The 26,892-nt window shown below is 34.1% G+C and overlaps 4 protein-coding genes and 1 long non-coding RNA gene across 7 annotated transcripts; 3 read left to right on the top strand and 2 right to left on the bottom strand.

The window, feature by feature from the left end:
* Nucleotides 1-742: 742 nt before the first annotated feature.
* Nucleotides 743-6,517, bottom strand: LOC118061117 (meiosis-specific protein ASY1). Its single transcript, XM_035074547.2, has 22 exons — nt 6,357-6,517; nt 6,163-6,219; nt 5,564-5,660; nt 5,409-5,477; nt 5,205-5,297; nt 4,913-5,039; nt 4,741-4,810; nt 4,549-4,590; nt 4,048-4,176; nt 3,839-3,952; nt 3,643-3,685; nt 3,495-3,536; nt 3,143-3,267; nt 3,012-3,024; nt 2,825-2,901; nt 2,660-2,743; nt 2,055-2,205; nt 1,889-1,965; nt 1,738-1,795; nt 1,468-1,634; nt 1,221-1,361; nt 743-1,102 (listed from the first exon to the last, which is right to left on the bottom strand). Exons 1-22 carry the CDS (start codon nt 6,357-6,359, stop codon nt 1,049-1,051), a joined length of 1,833 nt encoding a protein of 610 aa, XP_034930438.1. The 5' UTR covers nt 6,360-6,517; the 3' UTR covers nt 743-1,048.
* A 3,682-nt stretch (nt 6,518-10,199) lies between these two features.
* LOC118061161 (65-kDa microtubule-associated protein 8) lies at nt 10,200-14,376 on the top strand. 2 transcript variants are annotated; one of them, XM_073410406.1, is made up of 11 exons: nt 10,200-10,580; nt 10,682-10,885; nt 11,200-11,457; nt 11,548-11,760; nt 12,115-12,270; nt 12,342-12,501; nt 12,596-12,747; nt 12,838-12,925; nt 13,306-13,379; nt 13,526-13,630; nt 13,786-14,376. In XM_073410406.1, the coding sequence occupies exons 1-11, from the start codon at nt 10,503-10,505 to the stop codon at nt 14,098-14,100; spliced, it is 1,803 nt and encodes a 600-aa protein (XP_073266507.1). In that variant the 5' UTR covers nt 10,200-10,502; the 3' UTR covers nt 14,101-14,376. The 2 variants fall into 2 exon arrangements, with proteins under 2 accessions (XP_073266507.1, XP_034930450.1); XM_035074559.2 differs by having other exon boundaries at nt 10,214-10,580; nt 13,780-14,376.
* A 6-nt stretch (nt 14,377-14,382) lies between these two features.
* Nucleotides 14,383-15,125, bottom strand: LOC118061179 (DNA polymerase II subunit B3-1). The gene has a single exon (XM_035074575.2). It carries the CDS (start codon nt 14,957-14,959, stop codon nt 14,522-14,524), a length of 438 nt encoding a protein of 145 aa, XP_034930466.1. The 5' UTR covers nt 14,960-15,125; the 3' UTR covers nt 14,383-14,521.
* A 2,458-nt stretch (nt 15,126-17,583) lies between these two features.
* LOC118061189 (mitochondrial import receptor subunit TOM20) lies at nt 17,584-21,403 on the top strand. 2 transcript variants are annotated; one of them, XM_035074583.2, is made up of 6 exons: nt 17,584-17,806; nt 18,069-18,147; nt 18,241-18,407; nt 18,526-18,573; nt 19,107-19,196; nt 21,069-21,403. In XM_035074583.2, exons 1-6 carry the CDS (start codon nt 17,708-17,710, stop codon nt 21,192-21,194), a joined length of 609 nt encoding a protein of 202 aa, XP_034930474.1. In that variant the 5' UTR covers nt 17,584-17,707; the 3' UTR covers nt 21,195-21,403. The 2 variants fall into 2 exon arrangements, with proteins under 2 accessions (XP_034930474.1, XP_073263894.1); XM_073407793.1 differs by lacking the exon at nt 21,069-21,403 and adding an exon at nt 20,650-21,062.
* Nucleotides 21,404-22,791: 1,388 nt separating this feature from the next.
* Nucleotides 22,792-25,213, top strand: LOC140955332 (uncharacterized). Its single transcript, XR_012169301.1, has 3 exons — nt 22,792-23,596; nt 23,751-23,872; nt 23,968-25,213. It is a non-coding gene; the product is annotated as an uncharacterized lncRNA (long non-coding RNA).
* The last annotated feature ends 1,679 nt before the right edge of the window (nt 25,214-26,892 follow it).

Genomic DNA, 26,892 nt, shown 5'->3' with positions numbered 1-26,892 from the left:
CTTTTTTAATATATATATTTTTTTGTCTTTACATTATATTTAGATTGTGATTGTGATTTGAAAAAATAAATTTTTGATTAAAACTAGGGTTGAAATTAAAGTTAAAAAAAAAGTAGTTTTACTGTGTTTGGTTAAAAATGCTTTTGAAATTGAAGTTATAAAATAATTTAAAAAATATATATTAATTTTAATATTAATGGTTTTTAATTTAAATATTGTGCATTTAATTATTACTATTATATCATGAAATAAATCACTTTATATAAAAAAATTATTTTTTAACAAAAAACTATCTACAATTCCATTACATACAAAATTCATCCAACAATAACTACAAAATCAGGTAAAATATTATCAAAAATAAAATTAAGATTACAGTACGAGTAAATTTAATTCACCTTAAACTAATTTAAAACAAAAAATTATTATTTATATTCACGTGAACAGTGCGAGTAAAATCAATTAATTACACTGATTTTTTTTTAAAAAAAATAACTATTCAGTGAGCAGATTGTTGATTGAACAGCAGAGCACGGATCAGGATTTTGACTGCCAGGAAGCAGCTTCTAATTACTTCCCTTTTTCTTGTATTTCAAACACAGCAGAGAGATCCATGAACAATAACAAATGCATGAAATTGCAGGAAACATGGACGTTACCATGTTGTCAAACGGTTTCCTAGCAGTGCTCCATTAATTCATAAAAAGAAAAGAAAAAGAAAAAAAAAAAAAAAAGAGTAGCCTGGAAAAAACAATTTGACTGGCCCTACATCACATCTTTAGGGTGTTCGACACAATTATCAGAGCCCATGAAGTTCAAGTGTATGGGAAAAAGCATCCACCGTGAAGGGGGCAAAAAAAAAAGCTAATTAGAAAAGAAAATACAAGTGTATGGGCAAGAGCATTCACACTTACCATATTAAACGTTGTAGAGATGTGTAGACTGTAAATTGTTGTTCTCATAATTTGTACTGTGGCCCTGAGAAAAAGTTAGTACCATTCTGAAGGGGTGGAAAGTAAATCTGGTGACGTCAAACTCCTTAATCCTTTCAGACAGCTTGGGATTTCTGGCGCTTCATACACTGAATAATAGGCTCCTTAACCTGCAAAAGATATAAAAGACCCGTTGTACCAGTAATACAAATTTGGTGGTTTTAATAGGACTGCCGTATACGCAGGTAAGAGCTTCAACCAGCTCATGGTGAGGAAGTTGAAGCATACCGTGCTTGTCTTTCTGGACCGCTTATCTTCAGAGGATCTGCTGCAGATAACTGTATCTGCCTCGTCAAAGTAATTTGTGTTTCCATTTGCTCTGGCATTCTCCTTTCCTGGAAAGAAACTCTCTCTTGAAGAAGCAACAGGCTGCAAAATTACAAAAAAAAAAAAAATCATCCGTTAGTCAGCTGTGGAGTATTGGGATTGATTTATTGATATGCACAGAAAGGAGAAATTCCACAACTCAACTAACCTCAGCCCCGCTTGTGGGAGTGTTTCCATGGTTCCTTGTCTTTGAGATAATCTGTTCACTCCTAGTTGATCCATTTTGATTTATTTCTGATCTGATCTTCATGCGCGTAAGATCTGAACCAAAGGAGTGGAGGACACCACATGTTGAGCCATCCTTGTAATCATTCTCTGATTTTTAAAGAAACAATATATGGTAGCAGTTCCTAGTATTCAGATAGAGCATAAATAAAAGAACTAATACTAAGATTCTAGGAAAAGTTTGAACTGGTACTCTCTTTCTGGAATTCTGGATGGTTGGACTTGTTATTTGGTTCGTTAGTATCAATTTCCTGCTCGACACCAGTTAAAAAATAAAATTAAAAAAAAAAACACTTTATATCTAAATCAGAAGCCGCAGTTAAATGATGATCACAACAAATCACCATAGCATCATTTCCCAAGAATCTCCTGACTTCCATAAGCTTTATCCCAGTTAGAGTAGAATGAATGACACGCTTGCCTATAACAACATAGGACGGGTGACAAATACATCAGCGATAATTTGGTCTTCAAAATATAAACAGAAATGGCTTTTGTTTGGATACACACCAAGCCTGCGGTTTCCTTTGGCTTCAAGATAGCCATCTCGGGTCATTTTATCAATTACTTTGCGCACAGTAGACCGATTGGCTTCTCCATCTAGCTTGTTCTGAAGCTTTGCAATTGTCACATATTTCATTGGAAGCACATGATACAGAGCCTGAAATCAGAGCAGTCAAACCAGGATACCTAATGTGGATAATTCAAGAAAACTTTCATCTATCATCTAGCTGAATAATCTCAAGTTACGGGAGAGACATTTGTCTCAAAAAAAATATAACAATAAAGATGGCTAATCATTTCATAAACACTCTTCACCAATCTTGTTATCAATAATCTGGCAATAAAAATCGATTAGAATCAAATCATCTCAGTTTTCTCATGCACACAAATTTGATTTCCTTCAATGTATATCTGGTCTGATTGGCTCCAATTCTTGCAGAACTTATGTTGGTGATCCTAAGTACAAGTAGCTGCGTACATCAAAACACTAAATGCAAAGTTCAATGTAACATGTAATGTCGATCCATATAGGAAGTTCTTTGCTATGGTAAATGCTAATTACTACAGGGTCTTCGTTGATTCAAATTAATCAGATTCAGAAGAAAGCTCACCTTCATGTACACGATATCCTCAACCCGAGGAGCTTTGTCACCATCCATTTCCTCTTTCACCACAGTAAACTCATACTCAAAGGCCTGATGTGTCATAAAAGAGAAGAAGAATGAGCAAAACAGGCAGCCAAGTAACAGAATTTTAACTAGTCAGAAAATTATAACCTTTTGCTTGACTTTGCTGTAAGCATCTGTTCCAGTTTTCAATAAAACACCTTCCTTTACAAGATTGTCCATGATTTCTGAAATCCAATTAAAGAAGAAACAAAACATACAGAAAACTTGATGGAAGAAAACAAAAAATGGAAGTAACACCCTTTCCTGTTTTAACTTCAATTAGAAGTTGAGTTACCTTCAATCAAAACCTGCATTAACAAGACAAAAATACCGTCAGGTCTAAAATTGAATTCATTTGCTAGTTGCGCTAAAAAACAATTTCCTGCTCGGTTCCAATTCAGAAATTTGAAAAGAAGTGGCCCTTACCACTGAGATGTCTAGAAAATTAGAGAGAACATCAGTAAGCTCAATAGTATCAAGATGGTAACTGTTAACCCAGTCCTTCACCCTAGCCAATTGCTGCTCATCTTCCGCTTGATCCTGTGTATCATCTACACAGCATATAACGGCACATTAGTAAAAGACAGCTCTAACCCAGAAATGGCTCCAATGGCCATACAATCCTATAAATTACTTACAAAAATGAGAGAAGGAAAGGAAGTAAGAATGTTAACAAACTAAATTAAATATCAATTGCCCATCTATTTGTTTTTTGACCTTGAAAAGTTAGTAAATGTGAAGAAAGTTCTTAGTCTTGTATTTAAATCGATATTTTTACCTTCGTCAACCATGCCATTGTCTTCCTCTGGACATTGCTTGTCTGTCAATACAGGTATTGATTATTTGTAGCACCAAAATCACCAAATGCAACTAGTAATGGGGTAGCTGGAGATGAAACAATGGCCAGAAGGAGTTCATGTAATTACCTACTGGTGCAACTATGTATTGATCTTCTTGTGATTGGTTAACCTGACATTGTTAACAAGTTTGTAACGGTTGTATAGATAGCTTATTCATTTAAGGTAACTTGTCATAAATAATTATCGATTTTCTTCATCTAAGCTTATTGGAACCCTCGAGTGGCAATTAAAGAATAAAACTAAAAGAGCATTGTAAGTTCACCTCATTGTCAGATTCGGAAGAATCATCCCTTTGTTCAGAATCAGCTCCTAAACTAAATCCATCATCCTCTATATCATCATTTCCGTCCTCACAGGGGTCAAGCACACTCTTCACCTGTCCACGTTACCATTCAAAAAAAAGTTGACCTCAATATGAAACACGGCTTGGAATTTCTGGTCACAGGCAAACACGTCAGTTCAGTCCCTTACCTTGAGAGCTAATACAAAATGCTTGCTGTTGACATTCCCAACCTCCATTTGCAAAGGATGCTTAGTCCATGCATTATGGGCTTCTTCTTCTGTGCAGCCCCTGAAGAATGGAGGTTCATAATCCGCTGGCTGCAAGGTCAAAGAATTTGTACTAAAACATTCTTCCCTTGTGTGTACACTCATAATTTGGGAAGTGAAGAATATTCTGTAAAGCTATTTTTACGTCCTTCAACCAATATAATTTATCATAATACATTCACATGCACCTTACATACATTATAAACCTTGTAGATGCTAAAGCCGTTGCCACAACCATATCTAATCCCCAAAGTAACAGTCAGAAACCACCAAACTTCGATGTGGATGAAAAACCACAATCTCATACATCTACAATTCTCCTTTGAGTTAACTCAGATTTTAGACTAACACGTCACGAAGGCACATTCCTGGCTCAAGTGTATAAATGATAAAAACTAAATAAGAACACGGGTAAAGACATACCGTCACATCATCATAGTAGAGGAGCTTCATCAATATTGTCCGCTGAAACAGAAAACAGATAATCATCTTGCAGTCAGAAAATTAACTACTGCTGTAACCAGACATCGTCTAGACACTTGCACGTTGAAAATTTGACCAGCTTGCAACAACACAACAAGAATAAACTTATATTTGGTTTCTGAAGGGTTTCACCTCTTCAGGCATCTTATCCAGAGTTCTCATCAGCTGGACCAGTGTTCGGACCATTTTACAAGCAGAACTCCTGCATTTTAACAATGTCCCATCATTTGCTTAAGAACTTGTAAATTTTCACGACAGTGACAGAGATAGATTCAGAATTAAGAAGAGATTTCATTTCAGTCACCTCATCTGATTTGGAGTAATTTCAGTTGTAGAGTTACACTTGAATGTTCCTCCTTGCTTCTTGTTTCCGGTGCGATTGATATTCATTGAAACCTCTTGACTTTCATTATTAGAATAACTGAAGGAAACTGCAATACAAGAGACAGCATTGAAATTTCCCTGAGACTGAGTTAAGAGTAAAAATCAAAAGAAAACACGGTCAATTGAAGACCATCAACAATTTGTTAAAGCATACTATACTCCCATTCAAAATTTTCCACTTACAGTATCGTAAATAAAAAAACCTCACTTACATGTGTACTCCTCGATCATCCGGCCATCTATAGTCTTGCACACACAGAACAAAAGTGTCTTCAGGTATTTTTTCTGTAATGCATCATAGACACCTATCAAACAGGAGACGGGCCATAGAGTCAATAAAAATATTTACAAGATAAAGAAACAAATCAGTAAAACCAAAAAACAGCAAATAATTCAAACATGTAAAAACAACATGCCTTTCTCCATCCAATCAATCAGTCTACGAGACTCAGCATCCATAGGCATCAATTTCTTGATCTTCATCTCTGCTTTGTGATCTCATAATGCCATAGAAATTCACCGACTCATACATATTTTGAAGCAAAATTAGAAAACAAATAAAGAAGATTACCTAAAGCAGGAACAGACTTGTCGTTGAAATACTTCTCTGGAAACAAGCCTCTGATGTAACTGATGTTGAATATAGCAATACGGAGCAGGTTCCTTGTCTGTTCCACAACAAATAAAGAAGCGAAACCATCAAATAACACTGAATCAACTTTTCAATAACAGAAACCAAATAACATAAAGGTATAAGAGCGATCTCGCGGTTAATGATCAGATAATTGTGCGATTTCATGATGATTTACGGTTTAAAACCAAAATTGAGCTCCGAGTTTCATCTACGATTCGAATTTGAGAAACATAAAGCGTTTTGTAACCTGGTCTAGTTGATCCAGCAGAAAAATTACATAGAATAAATCTGAAAAGAGATTTTTCAAATTTTATACAAACAGAAACTTCAAACACAGTATTTAATGGAAGAAAAAGAAGAAAAAAATCTAGTGTAAAATGTGCTTCCAAAAGGCTAAATCACACGAAATTTAGCAGAATAAAACCTCAAACAAGTACACTCTACTACAAATAATAATAATAAAAAGTTATAAAAACAACTTATTAAGAGCTCAAAAAAAGTGAAAATTGGATTGTGAGTCGTTGAGATATGTATACCAGAAGAAGCGAGTCCTGCTGGGTGATCTCAGCTTCTTTCACTTTCTGTGCAACAACCTGATCGAATACGAAACAGAGATATAAACCTCTCTCACATTTAAAAACAAAAACGATAGTGAATTAGAAAAGGATAATTCTCGAAAATGAAAGGATTGAAACAGAGATTTAGAATTCTTATTTTGTTCTTTGCTCACCATTGTTGTGAGTTTCCGGAGAAAACTGAGAAAGAAGTAGAGAAATGATAGAGAGATAGAGGCGGTTGGTTTTTTGAAGTTTGAAACTCAAGTAAAGAAAATGCGAGGCAGTGGCGCCAGGGGGAGAGATTTTAGTTTAGGGAGGGGTGTCTAAAAGACCGGTATGACCGTGGTTGGGTTTGCTACCCGTGGTTAACTTGGTGGCATCAGGCACGCGAATGGCGTGAAAGGAGGGATGTTATTTTTATTAGTCTCTTTAGTATCCTGATATAGGGTTTTTTAAAAACTATTTTTTATTTAAAATATTAAGATAATATTTTTTTTAGATATTTTTAATTTTGATATTAGTATATTAAAATTATTAAAAAAAAAAAAAACTTTTTTTATATCAAACACACTTTTAAAATGATATACAAACACATGTTGAAATGCAATACTAGACGGCATCAAATTTGATAGAAATGTAAAAGTTTGTTTATTTTTTGCGATATAAATGTTGTTTTTTTTTTAATTTTAATTTTTTTTTAAAATTAAATTTTTTTTTAGTGTTTTTTATCATTTTAATGTACTAATATCAAAAAAAAATTTAAAAAATAAAAAAATATTATTTTTATATATTTTCAAGAAAAAAACATTTTAAAAAAATAATCATTATCGCAATTACGAGTCTATGATCTAGGTTGCCACATGGCCATTTAAGACTGGCTATGAGAGAAGAGTTACTAACAATAATGATTTTGTCGTGCTGATGTCAAAACTTAATTTTTTATATATATATATTTGATGTGTTTTCAAGAAAAAAAAACACTTTAAAAAGTAACTACTACTACACCTCAAACACCCCAGAAAGCATTGCTAAAATGCTATTAACTAGGAAACATATCTATTTGTAATGTTCACTAGAATAATGTGATAGCGTCTTTGTCCTTTTTAAAAAATAATCAAATGCCTTTGTATTGGTGGTATGTAGATCTTTCCACAAGAGTCGTTAGTCATTAAAAAATTAATCGAAGGCATGTGTCTTTATCAATTTTTTTAAGAATGGTAAAATAATTCAATTACCATTTAAATCAAGATTTTTTATACTGACAAACAATAATATTTGTGTCTTTTTTATTTTTTTAAACATTGTAAAATGACAACTTTACCCTTGAAACAAAGAAAAATAAAACATGCATCCAAGGGCCTTTTATTTTTTTCAACATGTTTTTCAATTATTATTGTTTCAATGAAGGGTGATTTGATCTTTTTATAAAATTTAAATATTATTTAAATGAAAAAAGGTGTTGGTACATACGGTACAAGCATCGGTGTATGTAAGGCGTCACGCACTTCAAGAAGTGCAAGCGACACCTCCTAGTGGCCAAAAATGCCCTTCTATTGTGTCTTTAGATGATGGTGTATTTGTTAATGCATTCTCTTTTTGGTGGTGCGATGCGTATCAATGATGGCGAGGTGGTTTGTTGTTAGCAAGGTTTTTTTTTTTCTTGTTTTCTCTATTCTCTCCAAAAAAGTATAGCTGGGTGCTAATTTTTTGAAACCAACAAAAGAGAGTATTTATGTCTCTTTAAAAAAAAAACAGTAAAATAACACTTTTACCCTTGAAATAAAACATGCGTCCGAGGTTTTTTTTTTTCACAATGGTTTTTCCATTATTACTGGTTTCATGAAGAGCAATTTGATCCTATAAAATTAAATATAATTTAAATGAAAAAAGATTTTGGCATGTGTGATGCTTCTCAACGACCAAAAATGTTTTTTTTTGTCATGTTTTTGAAAAGTGACACAACAGGTCCTTTTCTTGTTAGTAAGGGCTAAGTTGGTAGTGATAAGATGGTTTTGTCACCATTGTGACTTTTTTTTTCTCTATTCTCCCTCAAAAAATACAAATTGATCATCTTTGCTGTTGATATTTTAATTTCAGCCCTTATTCTTTTAATTTTTGAGTTTTTAGCACTTTTGTAGAAGTTTTATTTATTTTTAGTTTCACTATTTAATCATAATTTCTCATATATTATTTTTACAATATGATATTTATTCTTTTGATTTTTTTTTTATCTTTTGTTAAATTAATTTTTCTTTTGGGAAAATTACACTAAGCATCCTATCATTCACTCCATTTTACACTTTGTCCCCGTTGTTTTGAAAAATATAGAAATTATGTTAACTTTACAAGTTCATAACATTTTACATGATATAAAAAAATTAACAAAAAATATTAAACTATTTATAGATTTGCCATTGTATTCAATTTAATTATTAAAAAGCCCATTTTACTTTAAAATAACTAAATTACCACTAAAAAGCTCTGTCTCGCTCTTTTCCAAACATAGAATCCTAACCACCAGCTTGAATTTAGTCATGTAATTTGTTCCCAATAAGCCCTGCTGATTTCTCCAGCTAACATGATGAGTTTCATCTGCAGTCTTTATGAAATTGAGGTTGATTTTGTCACTTAGTGCATCGTGCAATAGAGAATGACAGAATTAGAAGATCACATGAATTGCCAAAATTGCAATTTGTAAAAAGCATCGTTTGTATCATGCACCAACACCAGCAATATCTCCCAGCATAATCCACTTGTCACACATTTTTCTTGGCTGACTCCGTATGTTTGTGTAGCTCCTTAAATTAAAATTGCAAAGCAAAAACATGTCGGATTCTTCGATTTTCCCAGATGCCTCTTGGTTTTCAGCTTCACAAAGAAGATGCCAACAAGCACTGCTCGCAATAGCCAACCACATACAATTTCAATTTGCAATTTCATGTACTGATAGAGCTTGCATTTGTCTGTTTCAACGCAAACTACACGTTCAATCTACCACCCGAGCGAGGTGTTTGGTTGTACACGTCATCATAAGTCATCCTGACTTCTGCCTAGATGGCATGTTACACGTGGGCCAAAATAGCGAGCATTTGCTGTAGTATTTAATCAGTATTTGGGGCCCATGAAGTCAGTAGCTGAAGTCTAAATATACGTGAGATGCAAGTCTCCCGTCTGTTACACGAAGTGGAAAGAACACAACCTAACGCATGACCGTAAACCAATACCCGCGTTCTCTTCTCTACACTTTCTTGTCCTTTCTTTCACATCTACTGCCACCTGGAGACTTTATGGTAATAACCAAAACGAAGTTCCTGTTCCTTGTTTCAGGGTTTTTCTCCTTTTTCATTGGACACTCCTGGTGTCTTAACTTTCTATGATCCCTCTCCCCGCACAGGTTTTAAAAAAGATTTTATTCGCTAAGCTTATGATTAGAAAAGGACTGCTTACCATTAATAGAATTGAAGGTCATGTTTTTTCTTCTTCGAATACAACTTCAAATGGAAATTTGCTGTGTGAAAAAAGGTGAACTAGGTGGAGTGTTGTGTTGACAATGATTCACTACCCATCATGAATCACGTGATTGAGATGTCGAGTGCCATCACAACTCAAAAAATTACTGCATAATCTGTACTTTAATGAAATTTAATGATCATCCATCAGAATCCAAAACCTCTGGAAAAGTAACCCAAAAACCGAACAACCTAATGACATATGTGGGGCAGTTAAATTATCTGTAGCCAAATTTACTAGATGAGAGAAGCTGAAAATGAGCTGATAAGTAAGCAGCTAGTAGTATTGATCAGGGCTTACCTTATTCCAGAACTTAAACAAGGGATGCACGCTGTTGTTGTTTTCATTTGGCATAGATTGCTGATGAATCAAGATCACAAAACAAAAATCAAAAAAAAAATCATAATCATAATCAAAAAAAGGAAAAGGTTCAGTTAACTGCTGCCAAATGGAGGTCGCGTGTGTTTGTCTGAACAAGAAACTCCGACTTTGTGTTAATTAAGAGAAATTTTTACCACCTTAAATTGAAATAAGAGCACAAGAAAGACATAACCTGAGAAGCAATAGTAAATAGAACTGGCTAATCCTTGAACCCAAAGCTTCAGTGTTACTTACCTTTTAAGCAAATACACGCACCAAAGTTCCCAGCCATCATTCTCTCTCTTCTCACTCCCTCTCAAAACTAGGTTGCTTAACAAGTAACTCAGAACAGAATGCTATCGAAGTTTAGTAGTCCAAGAACCTCTCCCAGAGCTTCCGCATTTTGTTAACCCAAATATCTCTTCCAGCAACACCTAAGAAGCTATCAGATGGGTTCGTTCCAGATTGGAATGCGGAGCTCTGCATTACTAGAAACATCATGTGGATATCTACTTCAGGAATTGCAGGCAAGACTGCCTCTTGGAAATCAATGATATTAATTTATCCATCAATAACAGCATTGCTTTTTTCTTCACGATCTCTTTTCCTTCCTCTTAATATGAAACAGATGATATGGGAAGAAGTTGGGGAAGATCAGTTTGTACGAGAGAAGGTCCTGCTGGATTTAGAACAAGAGTGCTTAGAGGTTTATAGGAGAAAAGTTGACAATGCAAACATATCAAGAGCTCGCCTGCATCAAGAGCTGGCGGAATCTGAAGCTGAATTCACCCATCTTCTTCTGTCCCTTGGTGAACGATCACTCCCAGGACGGGTATATTTTTCATCCATCTGCATCCAAATCACTAATTTGAGCATTAAAAATTGCATGGTTAGGAACTAAAAGTGCAGTGTAAGGATACAAATTGAGAATTCTGGAATCATTCAGTAGTTAGTAACACACATTTAGCATAATTACTTCAGAATGATCAATTACTAAACTTTTGTCATCTTCATTCAACATGGAGATGAACCAGCCATGGAAATCTATGTATCTGTTGAACAAATTCCATATTGATGATAGTATTGTTGAATGCACATGATGTTCTCGTTGACTTTCATGGGCCATTTATCTTTTTGTCTCTACAGCCAGAAAGAAAGTCAGGAACACTGAAGGAGCAGCTAGATGCGATCACCCCAGCTCTACGGGAGATGCGTTTGAGAAAAGAAGAGAGGGTGAATCAATTTAGATCTGTGCAAGGTCAAATTCAAAAAATTTCTGCCGAAATTGCAGGTCAGTCAGTGTACGATGACCCGATAACAAATGTCAAGGTAAATGAGAATGATCTTTCATTAAAGAAACTTGAGGAATACCAAATTGAGCTACAAAGGCTGCACAATGAGAAGGTAACAATAGCAATTCACAAATCTCATGGAAATTCATACTCACATATAAAAAAGGAACTTGACAAATCTTCCTCCTTTGCTGACTTGAAGAATGACAGGCTCCAGCTAGTGGACACATATATTGACACAATCCATGACTTGTCCTCAACATTAGGAATGGAATCCTCCATGATCATAACAAAGGTGCATCCAACTTTGAATGAATTGTGTGGAATATCAAAAAATATAAGTGACAGTATTCTGGATAAACTCAACAGCACTGTGGAATCTCTCAAAGAAGAAAAACAAAAGCGGCTTGAGAAGGTAAATTTTTCTTTCAGTGTTGTGGTGCTTTAGGCTTCTAGTTTGCAAAACTCAATGACAGAATCTAGCATCTTGTCTACAGCAACAATACACATATGAAAATGGCATCATAGGGACATGTGGATATAAGTGGCAGATACAACAGGTTACAGTAACAAGAAACATGAATGATGGGAGTTAACCAATATGTTTCATTAAATAACATATATATTAAACAGTTTGGTCGCTCTAAATCACATACAAATAACAAAATTGGGTTGTTTTTGCTTCCACTATTTTATTTCCATGTATTTAAGAAACAGTTACTGGTACTCATAAATGACTGGCATGGCATAACTTCCATGAATTTGGCAGCTTCATCAGCTTGGAAAGGCACTGAAAAACTTGTGGAATCTAATGGACACGCCCTATAAAGATTGTCACTCATTTTCCAATGTCACGGACTTATTATTTCTCTCATCAGATGAAGTATCAGGTCCTGGAAGCCTTGCTCTAAATATAATCCAGCAGGTTAGTATATGATGAACAACATAACTTATCACAAACAACTAAGACATAATAGCTATTTGAATCGTTTCAAGGCTGAAGCTGAAGTCAAGAGACTGGATCAGCTAAAAGCAAGCAAGATGAAAGAGCTTTTTTTCAAGAAACAGAGTGAGTTAAATCAAATATGCAATAAATCACACATGGAGATCCCTTCACAGCCAGAGATGGAAAATATAATAAATCTTATAAACTTGGGTAAGATCAACTGCATTTATCTTTTATTACAGCTACCAGTTCCAATTCATGTTTAAACTTGTGCTGCCTAGTACTGACTGAAAGGCTAAAAAAGGGGAGATTGACCATGCCGATCTCCTCATGAGCTTGGATGAGCAGATATCAAGAGCAAAAGAGGAAGCTTCTAGCAGGAAGGCCATAATGGAAAAGGTCGAAAAGTGGATATTAGCACGTGATGAAGAGCGCTGGTTAGAAGAATACAGCATGGTTAGTATCATCCAGTGATCTGCATGATTTGTTAGCTCCTGTCCTTTGTTGTGTCTGCATGTCATTTCAATTTTTCATACGTGTTTTCAGGACGAGAATCGATATTCAGTTCGCAGAGGTGCTCATAAGAATCTGCAACGTGCAGAACGTGCCCGGGTAATAGTCAACAAGATCCCAGGTAAGAGGAGGAAGTTGGTTGGTTAGCAAAGAACCCTGAAACCGCAATGGGCATGCAATCATGCCAAATAAAAGCCTCTACAACCACAAACTAATCAGAAACAGCCTGCAAATCACTATTTAGACTAAGATGCCAGTGCTAAAACATCCATTTTCAATAGGTAAAGAGCTGAAGGTAGACATTAATCACTAAATAAAATACTAACTAGTAACCAGGTCAAGGAGTGATTGATGAAGTGAATTATAAAAAAAGAGTGATTGTGGGATGAAAAGCCTGACTCTATATTTGAGCTATGTAGACTGCTGACCTTTTGTTTTGAAAATCTTATTGCTTTAATGCATGTCAATATATTTATGTATAGTGTAAAACTGATTGTACAGTTCTAGTGACATCGCTCGTAACAAAGACTGAGAGCTGGGAAGAGGAAAGAAACAAAGTATTCCTGTATGATGGAGTAAGTAATTTATTTGCTTGTGAGTTGTGACTGATATTGGTTATACACATTTTTTTCGGCATGTATGGTGAATTGTGTTCATCTAATGTTAAAGAAGCATTGGTTACTTGCAAATCAAATAAACAAATGCACGCACTATTATCCAGGTACCCCTGCTGGCAATGTTGGAAGACTACAACATATCGAGGCAGGAGATGGAAGAGGAAAAGCAAAGACAAAGGGCTAGTCCATCCAACACTCTACAGGCAAAGGTTTTTTTTATATTTTCTATCCTTAATGTTTGCTTTCTATTTTCTGCAATGTTAATCTTCTTGTTAGCATTCAAAAAAGAACTCCCACATTCAAAAATGAACTTTATTTTCCTTACCTATTGTGTCATGATCTGGCTTCTACAACACAGGAAAAGAAGGTCCCAAGCCATGTAGTAGTTGAGCAAGAAAATTTGATTGGGTCAAGGCCAAGCACCAGCAGTCGACGTCTTTCAAACAAGAGCTTGAATGGAGGATTTAGCAATGCAACGCCTTTAAACAGAAGGCTTTCTCTAGGTCCCAGACAGTTGGGAACCAACAGCATCAATTCTGCAAATCAAGGAATATCTTACATAAAGGAAGGAAGAAAAATTCAGGGGCAAAAGATGTTTCTTCGACCTGACCTCTCTTCTCATCTTCGAGATGAAGCAGCTTCAGTTGTCTCATCATTTTCTGGGCCATTATCTCCCTGAATTCCAATTCGGACATTTGAATCGAAAATCACATGTCACGAGAGATTAGACAAACCTTATCAAGGACCATAATAGTAACTATTATTTCTGCAAAACAATAATTTACCTATTTGCATCAATTTGATAAGAAATAATTGTGTATCTATGCCTTGTACCAACACCCGTATTTAGAACAGAACCCCAAATAACTGTCATTGCAATGAAAAATTATTATTCAGGTTTAAAACTATGTAGAGCTATGTTTTGTAATCAAGAAGCTTTGATTTTCTTATTCTATTGAAATTATGAAACATGATAATTTCCGATGGAAATTCCAAAATAATTTAACATAATCATAACAAAACCACTTACATTATAGAACTTAAATATGTTTCTATTACATTTAATTAATTAAAAGAAAATAAAAGAAAAGAAGCCAAGTTTAGGACTCATTTATCAGAACCGGAACTTCTTCACTTGCCGCCTTAGCGAAAAACTGATCAATCCGGCGCGTGCCAGCCGGGGCTTGTTTATCAGTCACGGTGCGAGCACTGGTATTATCACTTGCAGGCTTCTCTGATGACTGAGCTGGCAAAGGAAGCGAATCTAAAAGAAAATCACTGGTAGGGTGGTGCCTTTTAACAGCGGCTCGGATGTGATCGAGTTTCACAATCTTTCGCTTCTTCTCGATTGCAACTTCTGCTGATTTCTCCGCGAGGAACCGGAGAAACAACTCGGTGGAGCTGGAGACGAGGAATAGAGCATCTGCATTGACCTTGTTGGTGTCTTTGTCGAGTTTCATGATTCTCTTGATCCGGCCTGTTGGGAATTCGGGTCGGGTTGTTGTTGTTTCTGTCTTGTTCTCCTCTGATTCTACCATCGGAGAATGTGAATTCGGTTGGGGGATGGGGAGTTAGAGGGATGTATGCTTTGAATGTTTGATTTGGAAATGGGAGTAGGTTGAGAGGGGAAATTTATTTTTCAGGCTTTCATTGGCGGGAATTTGGGTTTTTTTCTAACGCATGGAGGCCTTTTAGCGGGAAACACTATTTCTTCGCGCGCGCCAACGTGAGAGAGCTTAAATAGTTTTTCTTTTTTTTTTTTTTTTTTTGCCATATCGTTTGATCCATTTATAATTATTTTTTTAAAATATCAATAAATTTTTATTTTATGTTAATATTTCAATATCATTAATTTTGTTTTTATAATTTATCTCTCAACAAGGTTTATATTTAATTATGGTATCTATTTATCCTTTATGCTTAAAAAATTTAATTAATTGAATTTTCTTTACTTTTCTTTTCACTTTTTTAAATATTTCATAATATTTTTTTAATGTCCATGCAAATAGTTTATGGTTTCTGTCTATTTTTATATTATCATTATTGTAAATCTTGATTGTATTCAAATAGAAAAAATAGAAAATATAATTCTTCATGTTTATAGATTTTTTTAATAAAAATATAACAATCGTTAGCTTAAGTAGGTGCTCTGAATATTTTTGCTGGGAATTTTAGCAGCAGTTAACAGAAATAAAATTATAAGATAATAAGTATTTAATTAATAAAAAAATTTTAGTAAAAAATATAAATTAAAAAGGTTGCGTTGTAAAAGTATTTCCTAAAAAAAAGAACAAATAAAAACTATCAGAGGATACAGAATTACATGCATATTTATTACATCACAATCGCAAATTCCTGGGTGAAATATCAAAAGCACAGCAAATAAAAATGAAATAAAGGAATTGCAGCGAGGATATGGAATTACCTATCACAGGGGGCGGCTCTTTAGAACAGCACAAATTGAGCCGGGAATCACCTGTGGAAACCAAGATCGTCCACTTTATAACCCAGTAGAGACATGAAAAATGTAAGTGATGAACCAGAATTTATCGATATTTTTAAAACAATTTTTCATTAAAACCAAGCTTGTTTTAACAACGGCTCACGTTAGTGAATCGTGAGGGTTCTTGAAAAAAGGGTTGAGCTCAGACACAGGACGCACGGTCTGGCACCCTTGGGCTCATGCAGTGCGCTTGAGTCCATGTATCTTTTGAGCCTAGTTCGTGTCTTGACATTTCTTACACCCCACCTCATGATCTGACACTTGCTCCTCAAGATTTGTTTTTTTTTTTTTTGTCTGATCCAAGTGCAAACCGTAATTTTAATTTTTTTTTTACAATAATTTTTTTTATTCTTAGATCTATATACTTGTATTAAAAATAATTTTTAAAAAATAAAAAAAAATTATTTTAATGTATTTCTAAAGAAAAATACTTTAAATTGTCAATGCAATCACAATCCCAAATAATCTTTTTATTTGCAATAACTTTTTATAACCTTCTATATTTTTAATTTATTAATATAAATGTAAATAATATTTATTTAAAATTAATGTTTAATGTTAGAAATATTTATTTATTGTAAAATACTTGTGTGATAAATATTTATTTTATATTAATGAATATATAAAAAAATATTTATATCTCAATATTATTTATTATCATTGTTGATGACTTTGAAGCTTTTATCGAAAGTAAAATGATACAGATTTAAATGTATAAATATCCTTTTTAACCATTTAAATAAAAAATTTTATAATTCTTGTTCTCAACATTTACACCACATTATTACAAAGCATTTTTTTCATACAAAAAACTATAATAAATGACATTGTTGTTGAAATTTAATGTTATTTTGCATGTCTACTGTATTTTTCATCTACAATAACATTGATTTAAGTATTTTATGGTACTCAAATCCATTAAAAAACAACTATTTTGCAAGAATTGATATCTTTACATCAACCTAACATTTTCCTTTGACATGAAGAATATATTTAATAGCATAAACACATGTTAAATTTAATAATTATGAGGAATCCCCGTGTTTCGTTTGTTTAAAAAAAAAACATTATCCAAGTGGAATTAAGCTGTCATCGTTTTTAATATAATTCATATGATTCATGTAAATTTATGAGAAATCTACAAGAAAAAATTATTAATTTTCTTCACGTCAAACAAGAACAGAATTTCATTGAAATTAGAATACTTGAGTGAAGATATTCTAACTATAAAGTTTTAATATCTCTTGCGTTCTAAAGATAGGTAGGTAGGTTTAGCATGCATTTCATGAGTATTTTTTTTTAAAAAATTAATTTTTGTTATATTTTTAAAAATTTTTTTTAAGATCATTTTAATGTATTAATATTAAAAATAATTTTTTTAAAAATAAAAATAATTATTTTAATATATTTTAAAATAAAAAACATTTTAAAAAATAATCATTACCATACGATAAATACCTATATATTCACTTAATAAAAAAAGAAAAAGAAAGGAAAAGATAGATGCCTAACTCCAAAAGTACAGAGTCAGCGGTCAAGCCAGCATTAACATTTGTTGGCCCAGGTCCAACGACTGCTTCCTATTCGCTGTCTTAACGTGTGACGACGTGCATCACACGTGACAGACATAAAATCTTGACAACAAACAATTATAAAGATTAAAGACCGTCACTCCTAACCTCAAACCCTAGCTATACCTGTGTGTCTCTCTCTCGAGTCTTCATCACTCCTGACAGAGCGTAAAAGAGAACTAAAAAAGCGAAAAAAAGAAACAACAACAGCAATGGAGTTCTCTCAAGATGACTTCGATCGTCTCTTAATGTTCGAGCACGCTCGTAAAACCGCTGAAGCTACCTACGCTAGAGACCCTCTCGATGCCACAGTGAGTACTCTATATTCCTTAAACGAACCGTCGTTTTGTTTAATTTCCTGTTTTTTCCGTTGTCAATTATGCTCTTCTCCGTAAAAGAATTTTTTTTATACTTGATCATCACTTGTGTGTGTCAGACCATATATATGTATTGCGTTCAGTATTTAGAGAACACACACTGGCTATCACTTCAATTTTTATTCTGTAAATCATTGATGTATTATCACTATTTCTAGTGATTTGTTAGCATTAAAAAGGGGGTTATGTTTCGCAGAACTTGACTAAGTGGGGTGAGGCATTGCTGGAATTATCGCAATTTCAAACTGTGGCAGAGGCAAAGAAGATGATAAATGGTACTATAGTTTATTCGTTGCTATAATTACCAATTCACAACTGAGCAAATTTTCTGGGATTTATGTTATTGGGACGGTGTCTTTATTGTACAGATGCCATTTCAAAGCTGGAAGAGGCATTGATGTTAAATCCAACATCCAATGCCATGTGGTCTATAGGAAATGCCAATACTTCTTATGCATTTCTGACTCCTGATCTTGACGAAGCTAAAAGTTATTTCGACAAGGCAGCTAATTATTTCCAACAAGCAGTTGATGAGGTAATTTTGGAGTTATTTGGTGGGTTTTGATTCGAGGCACATGCTTAAGCATGTTAGTTTCTGGTGGTCTTTGGCGAGATGCAAGTTATAACTGCAAATTTGATATTTTTTAATACAGGATCCAAACAACGAGCTTTATCGAAAGTCTTTGGAAGTTTGCGCTAAGGTATGTGTTGGACCTTCCTTCTCTTCTCACAAGTAAATGTGAGTGTAAACTGTTGTTTCTTTTTGTGTATTTGGTGGTTTTGAAGCCTGCCCTTCTAAACTTCTGGCCTGCAATTTACTAATTATACTAATATGGCCCTCTATCTACTATTAAAACAGAAATCACCTAGCATTTTACATGAAAGCAGTGTGGAAAGCAGAAAGTACATCTTACGTTTGCATATTTTTATATTTGAGGTGTTAGCTCACATGGAATCAAATAATAAAAAACCATGACAATTATATTGATTGTTGCTATTGTCAGCTTCTTCAAATCTTCAATATTTCCTTTTTATTTTGTGTACGATATTCAGATTGAATATTGCAAATCAGGATTTAACTTTTCCAAAATCACTTCTGTCTATGCTGATCAAATGAACTCCACTTTTTTTATTACGTGTTAGTACTATCTTCAAGGTGATCTGTTTGATTAATTATTGACGTGTGCCACTTCCTGTGTTCTGATGAAAGATGTTGTTGATGATATCTTCACAGGCTCCAGAATTACATACAGAGATCCATAAGCATTCAAGCAGTCAACAGATTATGGGTGGGGGGGGTTCTACTGCTTCTTCAAATGCAAAGGTGAGAAATTTAGGGGTTGATTGCTTCTAAGTTTTGCCCAAGTCAATACCTACTTTGTTGTTTACTCCATCCCATTCTTTGAAAAAAAAGGTGCAGTTTCCTTCCTACCCGCCCTCCTTTTTTTTTTTTTTTTTAAAAGGAGGAAAAACAGTGAAGGGGGATTTTTTTATTTCAGCATAAAATTTCATCATGTATGGGCTTTTCCGACTATACCGTATTGCAGATGGTTTCGTCTTTGAAACTATAGGGTTATTCTAAATTGAAAACCCAATAGGAGTTTTTTCTCTCCTTTTGGGATGAAAAGGAATCTATCAAGAAAGAACACAAAAAATGCTGCCTTCAAACTGAAACCTAACGCAAAGTGTTCCCAATATCTCTGCATGCCAGCTAGAGAAACCAGTAAGAATTTTCAGAATTTTAGCATTCAGAGTTTGGTATCTTAAAATGTTGTATGGCCCTTAAAATTTCTGATGGGTGCTCTTGTAAGGTAAAATAGGAAAGTAACCAAATTATTGAGACAATTTGAAACATTGTTATGATTAAATGGCAGAAATTCTTGTGATTGAAAGCCCAAGGGATATGTTGACATTCTAGTCCACTTCTGGTGGAGTAAAGTGAAGTAAATTGTAGCAGCAGTGACTTAGATTTGGCAGGAAAGAGAAATAATATTTGGACTGTAGAGTTAAATAAGTTCTCATACCGTGCTTTGTTGGTTGTACCTTCCCCCCTTCCAAAGTCTTGAGTTGAAGTCCTCTTGAATATAATAAGAAATTGTGAAGAGTCTGCAGTTCTGTTGATTAAGGTGTCTTCCTATCTCCTTTCCGCTTTTCTTTTTTTCTTTTCTTTTCTTATTTTTAATAAAAAAATTGTAGAGAAGTATCTAGCAAATTAGCACGAGGAATCGTTAGTTTTTAACCCATTTTGTTATTGAACCTACCACGTTTGAATTGAAGTCTCTAAGATGCTGTAATGGTAGTTTGGTCATCAATTTTCTTGCGAATTATTTGCAATGTACAGATGATCAAGAGTTCTCTAGTTTCACTCCATGGTTCTCGCTCCATATTCTCTCTGTTTTCTTTTTTCTTCCAAATCACGTGATATTGAGTATAACACAAGATATTTCCGCTACATGAACACTATATCCACCACTGTGGTTTGCAACAACTGTGAACTGCTTGCCCTCAATGGCACTTTGCGATTTAGATTGGAGTCCTGACAGCATGAAGGTTTTCCACTGATAATTTGTACAACTTCTGTCATTGTGCACGTGGGTTGTTGAATTTTTTTTTAACAAATCGACTTGGATGCACAAACTCCAAATTGACTCTAAAGCTTGCATGCTGCCATGCACATGCTATTCATACATATGTGTAGTGCATTGGTGTTTTGCTTGCATGCATAACTTATGCTTATGGTGGAAGAATGTCATTGATTTCACTTATCCAAATGCTAGGTTGGTCAATCAAGTTTTTGCAAGTTCCTAGGGTAAGTCAAAACCCTTTTTATGTGTTTCCTGCTGCCTAACTTCACGAAACAGTCAACAATTGGAGCTTAAACTCTTTTCTTCATTCTGGTTAAAGCTCTTTGTGGATTCTTGTTGTTGATGGATATCTCAAGTTCAACATGATGCAAGGTTCTCGGCATATGCTGAGTCCCCAAAAATCTAGAGAAACACATCAAATCCATAGTTTGTAATGCAGTTTACATACAATCTTTTTCCAAGGATTTGGTTCAGGAAGTGATGGTTGGGAATGGGTTAATATTGAGTTCTAACCGACTGTTTTCCCACAAGTCACTACATTAAATATCATCTCAAAACACTCATTATTTATTTCTTAAAGCCTCATCAGACATTTTTTAATTCTATTTCAGGGCTCCAAGAAGAAGACAAACAGTGATCTGAAGTATGATATATTTGGATGGATTATCCTTGCAGTTGGCATCGTTGCTTGGGTGGGGATGGCGAAATCCAATGTTCCTCCTCCTCCTCCAAGATAAGCATGAAGTAAATATGCCAATATCTTTGCAAGAATGTTTAAGTATTGATCAAAAGATTCCAACTGGAAGGCATGTAAATTCAGTCATACATGTGGTATGCTATCCGCATGTTGATTTTGACCTTTTGGTTTCTCAATAGCTTATTCGGCTAGGATTATCATTTTCATGCAAATTTTTGTTATTTATATCCGTTGACAGTCTTTCAAGCCCTTTCTGTTTCCCTCGTACTTTCATTTGCTTGGGGTGGTTTGATGTCATGAAAGCCCTGCCACCTATAAAAAGGTCTTTAAAATTCACCCAGTTGCGTCAGTCATAAGCCTGGTGCCATGACTAATGCAACCATGTATCACCCAGAACTGAAATCTTGCGAATTTATCTTGTTGGATCCATTTTTCTTCATCTGAACCAAAATTAAATGTTGTAGCTGGCAGGCAAACTGCTCCTATAGCACAGAGAATCCAAGAGGAGAGATCTAATTCTAGATCTTTTGATTCTTATGTAATCACCAAGGGAGCTTGGCCAACGAATTTTTGACCATGGTAAGAACCGTTCTCTTTGATTACCCGATGCTATATTTTATCTACTTGATTAAAAGCTTGATTCATGCATAGCCTATGTAGTGTCATGTAACTGCCTTGGTGAATGGTCTGTGGCTGTAGATGTGATGACTGATGCACTTAAGCTGTAGAGGCCACGAGGCCTAGGGTCCATGTTCATGGTGTTAGATTGATCTTTAAACATGGTGGTGGTGATAAATTTTGGCCTTGATAACTGATTCATATTGCATGCATAAACGTCTCTTGCCTCTAGTTTCCCAGGTATCAGGGAAGCATGTCAGGGAATCTCTACGTGTGTTTTCTTGGATGGAACTGCAAATACGATGTCTGAATCAATAAAACCTCGAGTTTCTTAACTGTATACCTCCTAAACGACGCTCTCAAATTAAACCCTCTATTCATAAGCAGATCATGCTGAGTAGTGCAGTTTCTTCGGGTGGAAACACTAACAATCATGATTATTAAACCCGTCTTGGACTCATCTCGGATTGGTAGGTCAACTTGAAACTCTGCCGACCTAGCTTGGTTCAGGCTGGCTTAAAAAAAAGTCGGCTTAGAGTTGATTTTTTTTTTGAATATTTGACTTGATAAGTCAACTCTTGATTCAGTATCAAAACCATGTTGATTTTTTTTAAAAAAAAAAAATTCTTTAAAAATGGTATCTTCTAAAAAAATATCTTTACTTGGATTAATTGTCTCAACCAGTAACCTATTACTTGCTTTCAGTGATCTGAACCGAGTCCAGTTTTATACAAGTAACAACAAAATATCATGTTTAATTTTGTTTTCTTTGAACTTTCTCACTTCTACTTTTTTGTTTTGTTTGGCAGACCACCATACGGGGTGAGAAAAAAAAACTAAAAAATTAATTAAATTGAGAATAAAAAAATAATTAAAAAAAACTAACCGTGAAAAAAACCAATTAAATTAATTAGAATTTTTGAAAAAATGACCAGTTCGGTTTGGTTTTATAAATTTAAAACTAAAAAAATCAAACTTGAACTCAAACAGAAAAAAACCGAGTCAAACTGAAAAAACTAGTTTGAACCGGTTTTTTTAAAAAATTAAATCGAAATCGATCGGTTTGAACTAGTTTTGATTTTTTTTTTTTTTAATTTAGTTTAATTACTTTTTTGTAATAAAAACCAAACAAAAAAAAATCACCCCTATCCTCTTATGCGGCCACTGCTAGTCCTAGCTATTTGAAGATAATTCATTAGGGCGTATCTATTGTTTGAGAAGATATGGGCGGAGAATTATATTGGGAATGTGGGGTTAATTAATTATATTTTTTTTTAAAATTAAAATTTTTTGTGCTCGATGGGATCCATTGTCGTGGGCAAAGGCTTCTTTCTTCTTCAAGTGAAACCACATTCTCTGTGGCATTTACCATTATTCAACAGCATCACTTGGTGCTTCAATGCACCTATAATTTGGTTCCTCGCTTCTCCCACTGCAATTTCTTACTTCTAGTAATAGTTTTTGGATCCGATGTGATAGCTAACCTGGTTCAAAACTCGGGTTTCAAGTTTTGATCGGGTTATTAGATTGACTGAGTAAATTTTTTTTAAAAATCAAAACAATATTATTTTAGGTAAAAAAAATTAATGAATTACAATCAGGTCTTACCGGGTCACTGGGTTAACCACTAAGCTCAAAACTATACTTCTAGTCCATAAAGCACCCGAGTTATTTAAATCTTGATCACAAGGTTTCTGACTTGATTTTGAATTTTACACCAGGAGATATCTTCAAGATGCACCCCATGTTTTGGTTTTTGTCTTGCAGGTCCAGTTAGCTATTTTTTAGGTTAGCATGCTGCTGTTGCAATTATTTGTATTCTATGTAGGTATCATAGTTATGATTACTTTGAATTGCTCGTAGTTTTTATTCAAGAAGCACCCGAGTTTTTCTCTTTCTCTGTGCTCAGGGTACTATTATACCGGATAGTTGCGTACGGCATCTGATGCCAAATTTATGATTCCTTGGTGGAATCAAGATTTTCTTTTGCCGCTGCAGGTCCACCGCATTCTCTTATTGATATGCAGTGGTGGGGGCTAAGCTGGCAGATTCACGGTGGACACCTTTCTATGAGTGGAGAGAAATCTAACTACAATTAAGGTTTGTTTTTATTTTATTTTTTTCCCGCGAGGGTGCAGGTACTATGATAATGCTAAATTAGCTGCAAGTTAACTAAGCATTCCACTTTGATTTAGCTGTATTAGGTGTTCTTAAAGGGACGCTCCCAGAAGATGTGATGGCTGCCGCAAAGACACCTTACTTTTGTGTGGTTGTTAACTCCACCCAAACTACTGGTTCCTATTGGTGAAGCAGTATCGATAGCTTTTCTCTTTAGATTTGCTTTTCTGCAACACCTTTCTGGCCCTTCTGCGGTTCTTGCTTCCAATGGTTTCTGGAGAAGCAATCTATACAGGATCGACTTAGTGGGGTGCTTTCTATTACCTCCAGCTTTGCTTAAAATAAAGTAGAGCACCCATTATCATTATTATTCTACTATATTTTAAAACGTTATCGTTTGCTTTGCTCTGAAGGATATGATTTAGTTACAGGCCCCAGTCGTCTGGATGCTTTTTGTGTGGAGAAGCATGGAAACTGCTTGATAATTGCACCGGGAAATGCTTCCGTTGGCAGAAGTTTCTCTGTCTATGATTGTGGTTAATTTTTCCAAAACTGGATGGAAGAGATAGTAGGTTTATGTTAGAGAATAATATAATTCATATTCTGAATCTTATCTAATAAATTAAGCTATTGGGTTGAGATGGTTCTTTGACATGGTATTAGAGCTTTGATGACCAAGCGGTCACAAGTTTGAATCTCATCATCCCTTTTTATTTAATAAAAATTAAATATAAGGTAATGTGAGTGTGTATAAGTTTCAAGCCCAAAAGGCTTTCACTTGAGAGGGTGTGTTAGAGAATAATATAAATCATATTCTGGAAACTCACCTAACAGTTTAAGCTTTTGGATTGAGATGATTTTTTTGACAGTTTATGCATGCTGGAGACATGATTTGTGGCCTAGTAGAGCGACTGTGGTAGGGATTTCTATCGAAATATTTGTCTATTTTCAATTTACTTGATCGATCCTTGGTTGTTCTTGCATGTATTGTGCCTGCAATTCGAGTCCCATTTTGCTTTAAAACTTGCTGGGACCAAACCATACAGACAGCTTTTGATCAGTCATGGGACAAGCAGTTCAACAGGTGCAAGGGTTGGCTTTTGATCAGTTCAGGAGCCAATAATCCTGGGGAATTTAGTGATGAAAACCTTGTGGAAATACATGTTCAAACAGAGAGAACATTTCTATCTAATCCAGACAACATATGCGAGGGTTGGCTTTTGTAAGATTGCTCTCCTGTATCAATCAATTTTGTAAAGATAGGATACAATCTATTTATAGGTTAGGCCGACGTTCTCTCCATTTTCAACAAAGGCTGCTCTACAATATCCCATGCGTTTGCTTTTTTCGAAGGCGTGGTAGAAGTTCAGAAGAGGTCAATTATGAATGTCAACTGATTTGGTTACCGTGTTTGGTAGTTTGGTGATTTAAAATGCAGTTAAAAATATTGTTTTATTTTTAAAAAATTATTTTTAACATCAATATATTTAAACAATTCAAAAATATTAAAAAAATAATTTTAAACAAAAAAAAATTAAAAATCATAAAAGACAATTGACCATAACCCAAACATGGCCTTTAACTCTAAGGAGTAGCTTCATTGTTCAGGTCTTAAATTTGTTTTTATTGATTATGAATTTGAGTTCTTTTAATGTAGCTTACATAATTATTAATTTTAATATTCATAAAATTAATTAAAATATGTACAAGTTGGCTCAAATACTTACTTATGTTAATAATAATAATAATAACAATAAAAGCATAGCCCTTATGCCAGTGCGTGTCAAAGTGCATAGGTAAAAGGTATGGGTGCGTTGGGCATCTTGAAGTTTTCAGGAGTCTATTTACAGTATCCGCGGTCTGTTGAAATGTCTTTGTTGTGCTATGAACGAAAGAGGAATAGAAGATATGAAGGTGGAGTATATAATGTGTGTTTGATGAGGTGGAAATCACAAATTCGATTATTTTTTCGGTGAATGCAGTGTAATTAATGTAATAGAACAATTTCCTAGGAACGTGTGAATAGCTTAGTTTCTTAGGTTTAGCTGTCTTAACGTGCTATATATATATATATGCTGTTTATTAACTAATTAATTACTACCCGTCCCATTCCTTAGTTTTCACTTAGGAAAATAAGTTGGTGAATGTAGTAAAATCATTTCCTGTATTTAATCTCACTTAATTACTTAATCAGTTGAATGCCTCCGTGAAAGAGACGGTGTTACAAATAAGAGGCATGAGAATTCCCACACGATCATATTTTATTGGAAGCAATAATACCTTGCTTAGTTATTAAATTTGATATTCTATTGATTTGTCAATTCAAAATCTTGCCTAAGCTAGATTGTTTTTCAAATTATCTGTAAAATTAACCCAGTCGAACTTAAAAAAAAAAAAAAACTCAGCTAAACTCGTGTTAAACATCATGTAGTTAATTTCAAAGATTTTTTCTAAGAATTTTTGTTCAGAACAATATTATATTTTATTGGAAGCAATAATATCTTGCATAGTTATTAGATTTGATATTTTATTGATTTGCCAATACAAAATCGAAGTCTAGTTAAATTTTATTTTAAATTATTTTTTAAAATTAACTTGGTTAAACTTGAATGAAAAAAAAAAAATTGATATGATATAGTAAATTTCAAAGATCCTTTTCAAGATTTTGTTCATAAAAGTGTGTTGTTTTTAAATTTTATTTAAAATGATATTGTTCGGCAAATCCTAGATTGACAAGCATGATCTTTTGTCATTAGATAAATAAATAAAAAAAAAAAGGAGAAAAATATAACAGCATCGAAGGGTAGAGAACAAAACCTAGTTTCATAGATGGAGGTAGGAGGAGGACATGAAAGTGGTTGTCACTTTCGAGTTAAGAACAAGGGTTGTGCAATGTTATGTCGATAAAATCATTTTAATTATTTATATTATTTTTTAATATATTTTTTTAAATAAAAATTTTTTAAGTTTAAAACTTACATAAATTTATATTATTATATACT

This window comes from Populus alba, chromosome 1 (genome assembly GCF_005239225.2).
Source record: "Populus alba chromosome 1, ASM523922v2, whole genome shotgun sequence".
Lineage (NCBI taxonomy): Eukaryota > Viridiplantae > Streptophyta > Magnoliopsida > Malpighiales > Salicaceae > Populus > Populus alba.
Note: the sequence above shows the minus strand (reverse complement) of the source record. Positions and strands in the feature narration are given on the sequence as shown.

What these genes read in the sequence shown, in the direction of transcription:
- LOC118061179 (XM_035074575.2), bottom strand. Translation starts at nt 14,959, where the DNA reads ATGGTAGAATCAGAGGAGAACAAGACAGAAACAACAACAACCCGACCC.
- LOC118061161 (XM_035074559.2), top strand. Translation starts at nt 10,503, where the DNA reads ATGGGTTCGTTCCAGATTGGAATGCGGAGCTCTGCATTACTAGAAACA. An exon ending in AACAAAAGCGGCTTGAGAAG is followed by an intron (nt 11,761 to 12,114) that starts GTAAATTTTTCT and finishes TGAATTTGGCAG; the next exon opens with CTTCATCAGCTTGGAAAGGC. An exon ending in CTCTAAATATAATCCAGCAG is followed by an intron (nt 12,271 to 12,341) that starts GTTAGTATATGA and finishes AATCGTTTCAAG; the next exon opens with GCTGAAGCTGAAGTCAAGAG.
- LOC118061189 (XM_035074583.2), top strand. Translation starts at nt 17,708, where the DNA reads ATGGAGTTCTCTCAAGATGACTTCGATCGTCTCTTAATGTTCGAGCAC. An exon ending in TCCAACAAGCAGTTGATGAG is followed by an intron (nt 18,408 to 18,525) that starts GTAATTTTGGAG and finishes TTTTTAATACAG; the next exon opens with GATCCAAACAACGAGCTTTA. An exon ending in CTGCTTCTTCAAATGCAAAG is followed by an intron (nt 19,197 to 21,068) that starts GTGAGAAATTTA and finishes ATTCTATTTCAG; the next exon opens with GGCTCCAAGAAGAAGACAAA.
- LOC118061117 (XM_035074547.2), bottom strand. An exon ending in CTTCCGAATCTGACAATGAG is followed by an intron (nt 3,686 to 3,838) that starts GTGAACTTACAA and finishes TAACAATGTCAG; the next exon opens with GTTAACCAATCACAAGAAGA. An exon ending in ACAGCAAAGTCAAGCAAAAG is followed by an intron (nt 2,744 to 2,824) that starts GTTATAATTTTC and finishes ATGACACATCAG; the next exon opens with GCCTTTGAGTATGAGTTTAC.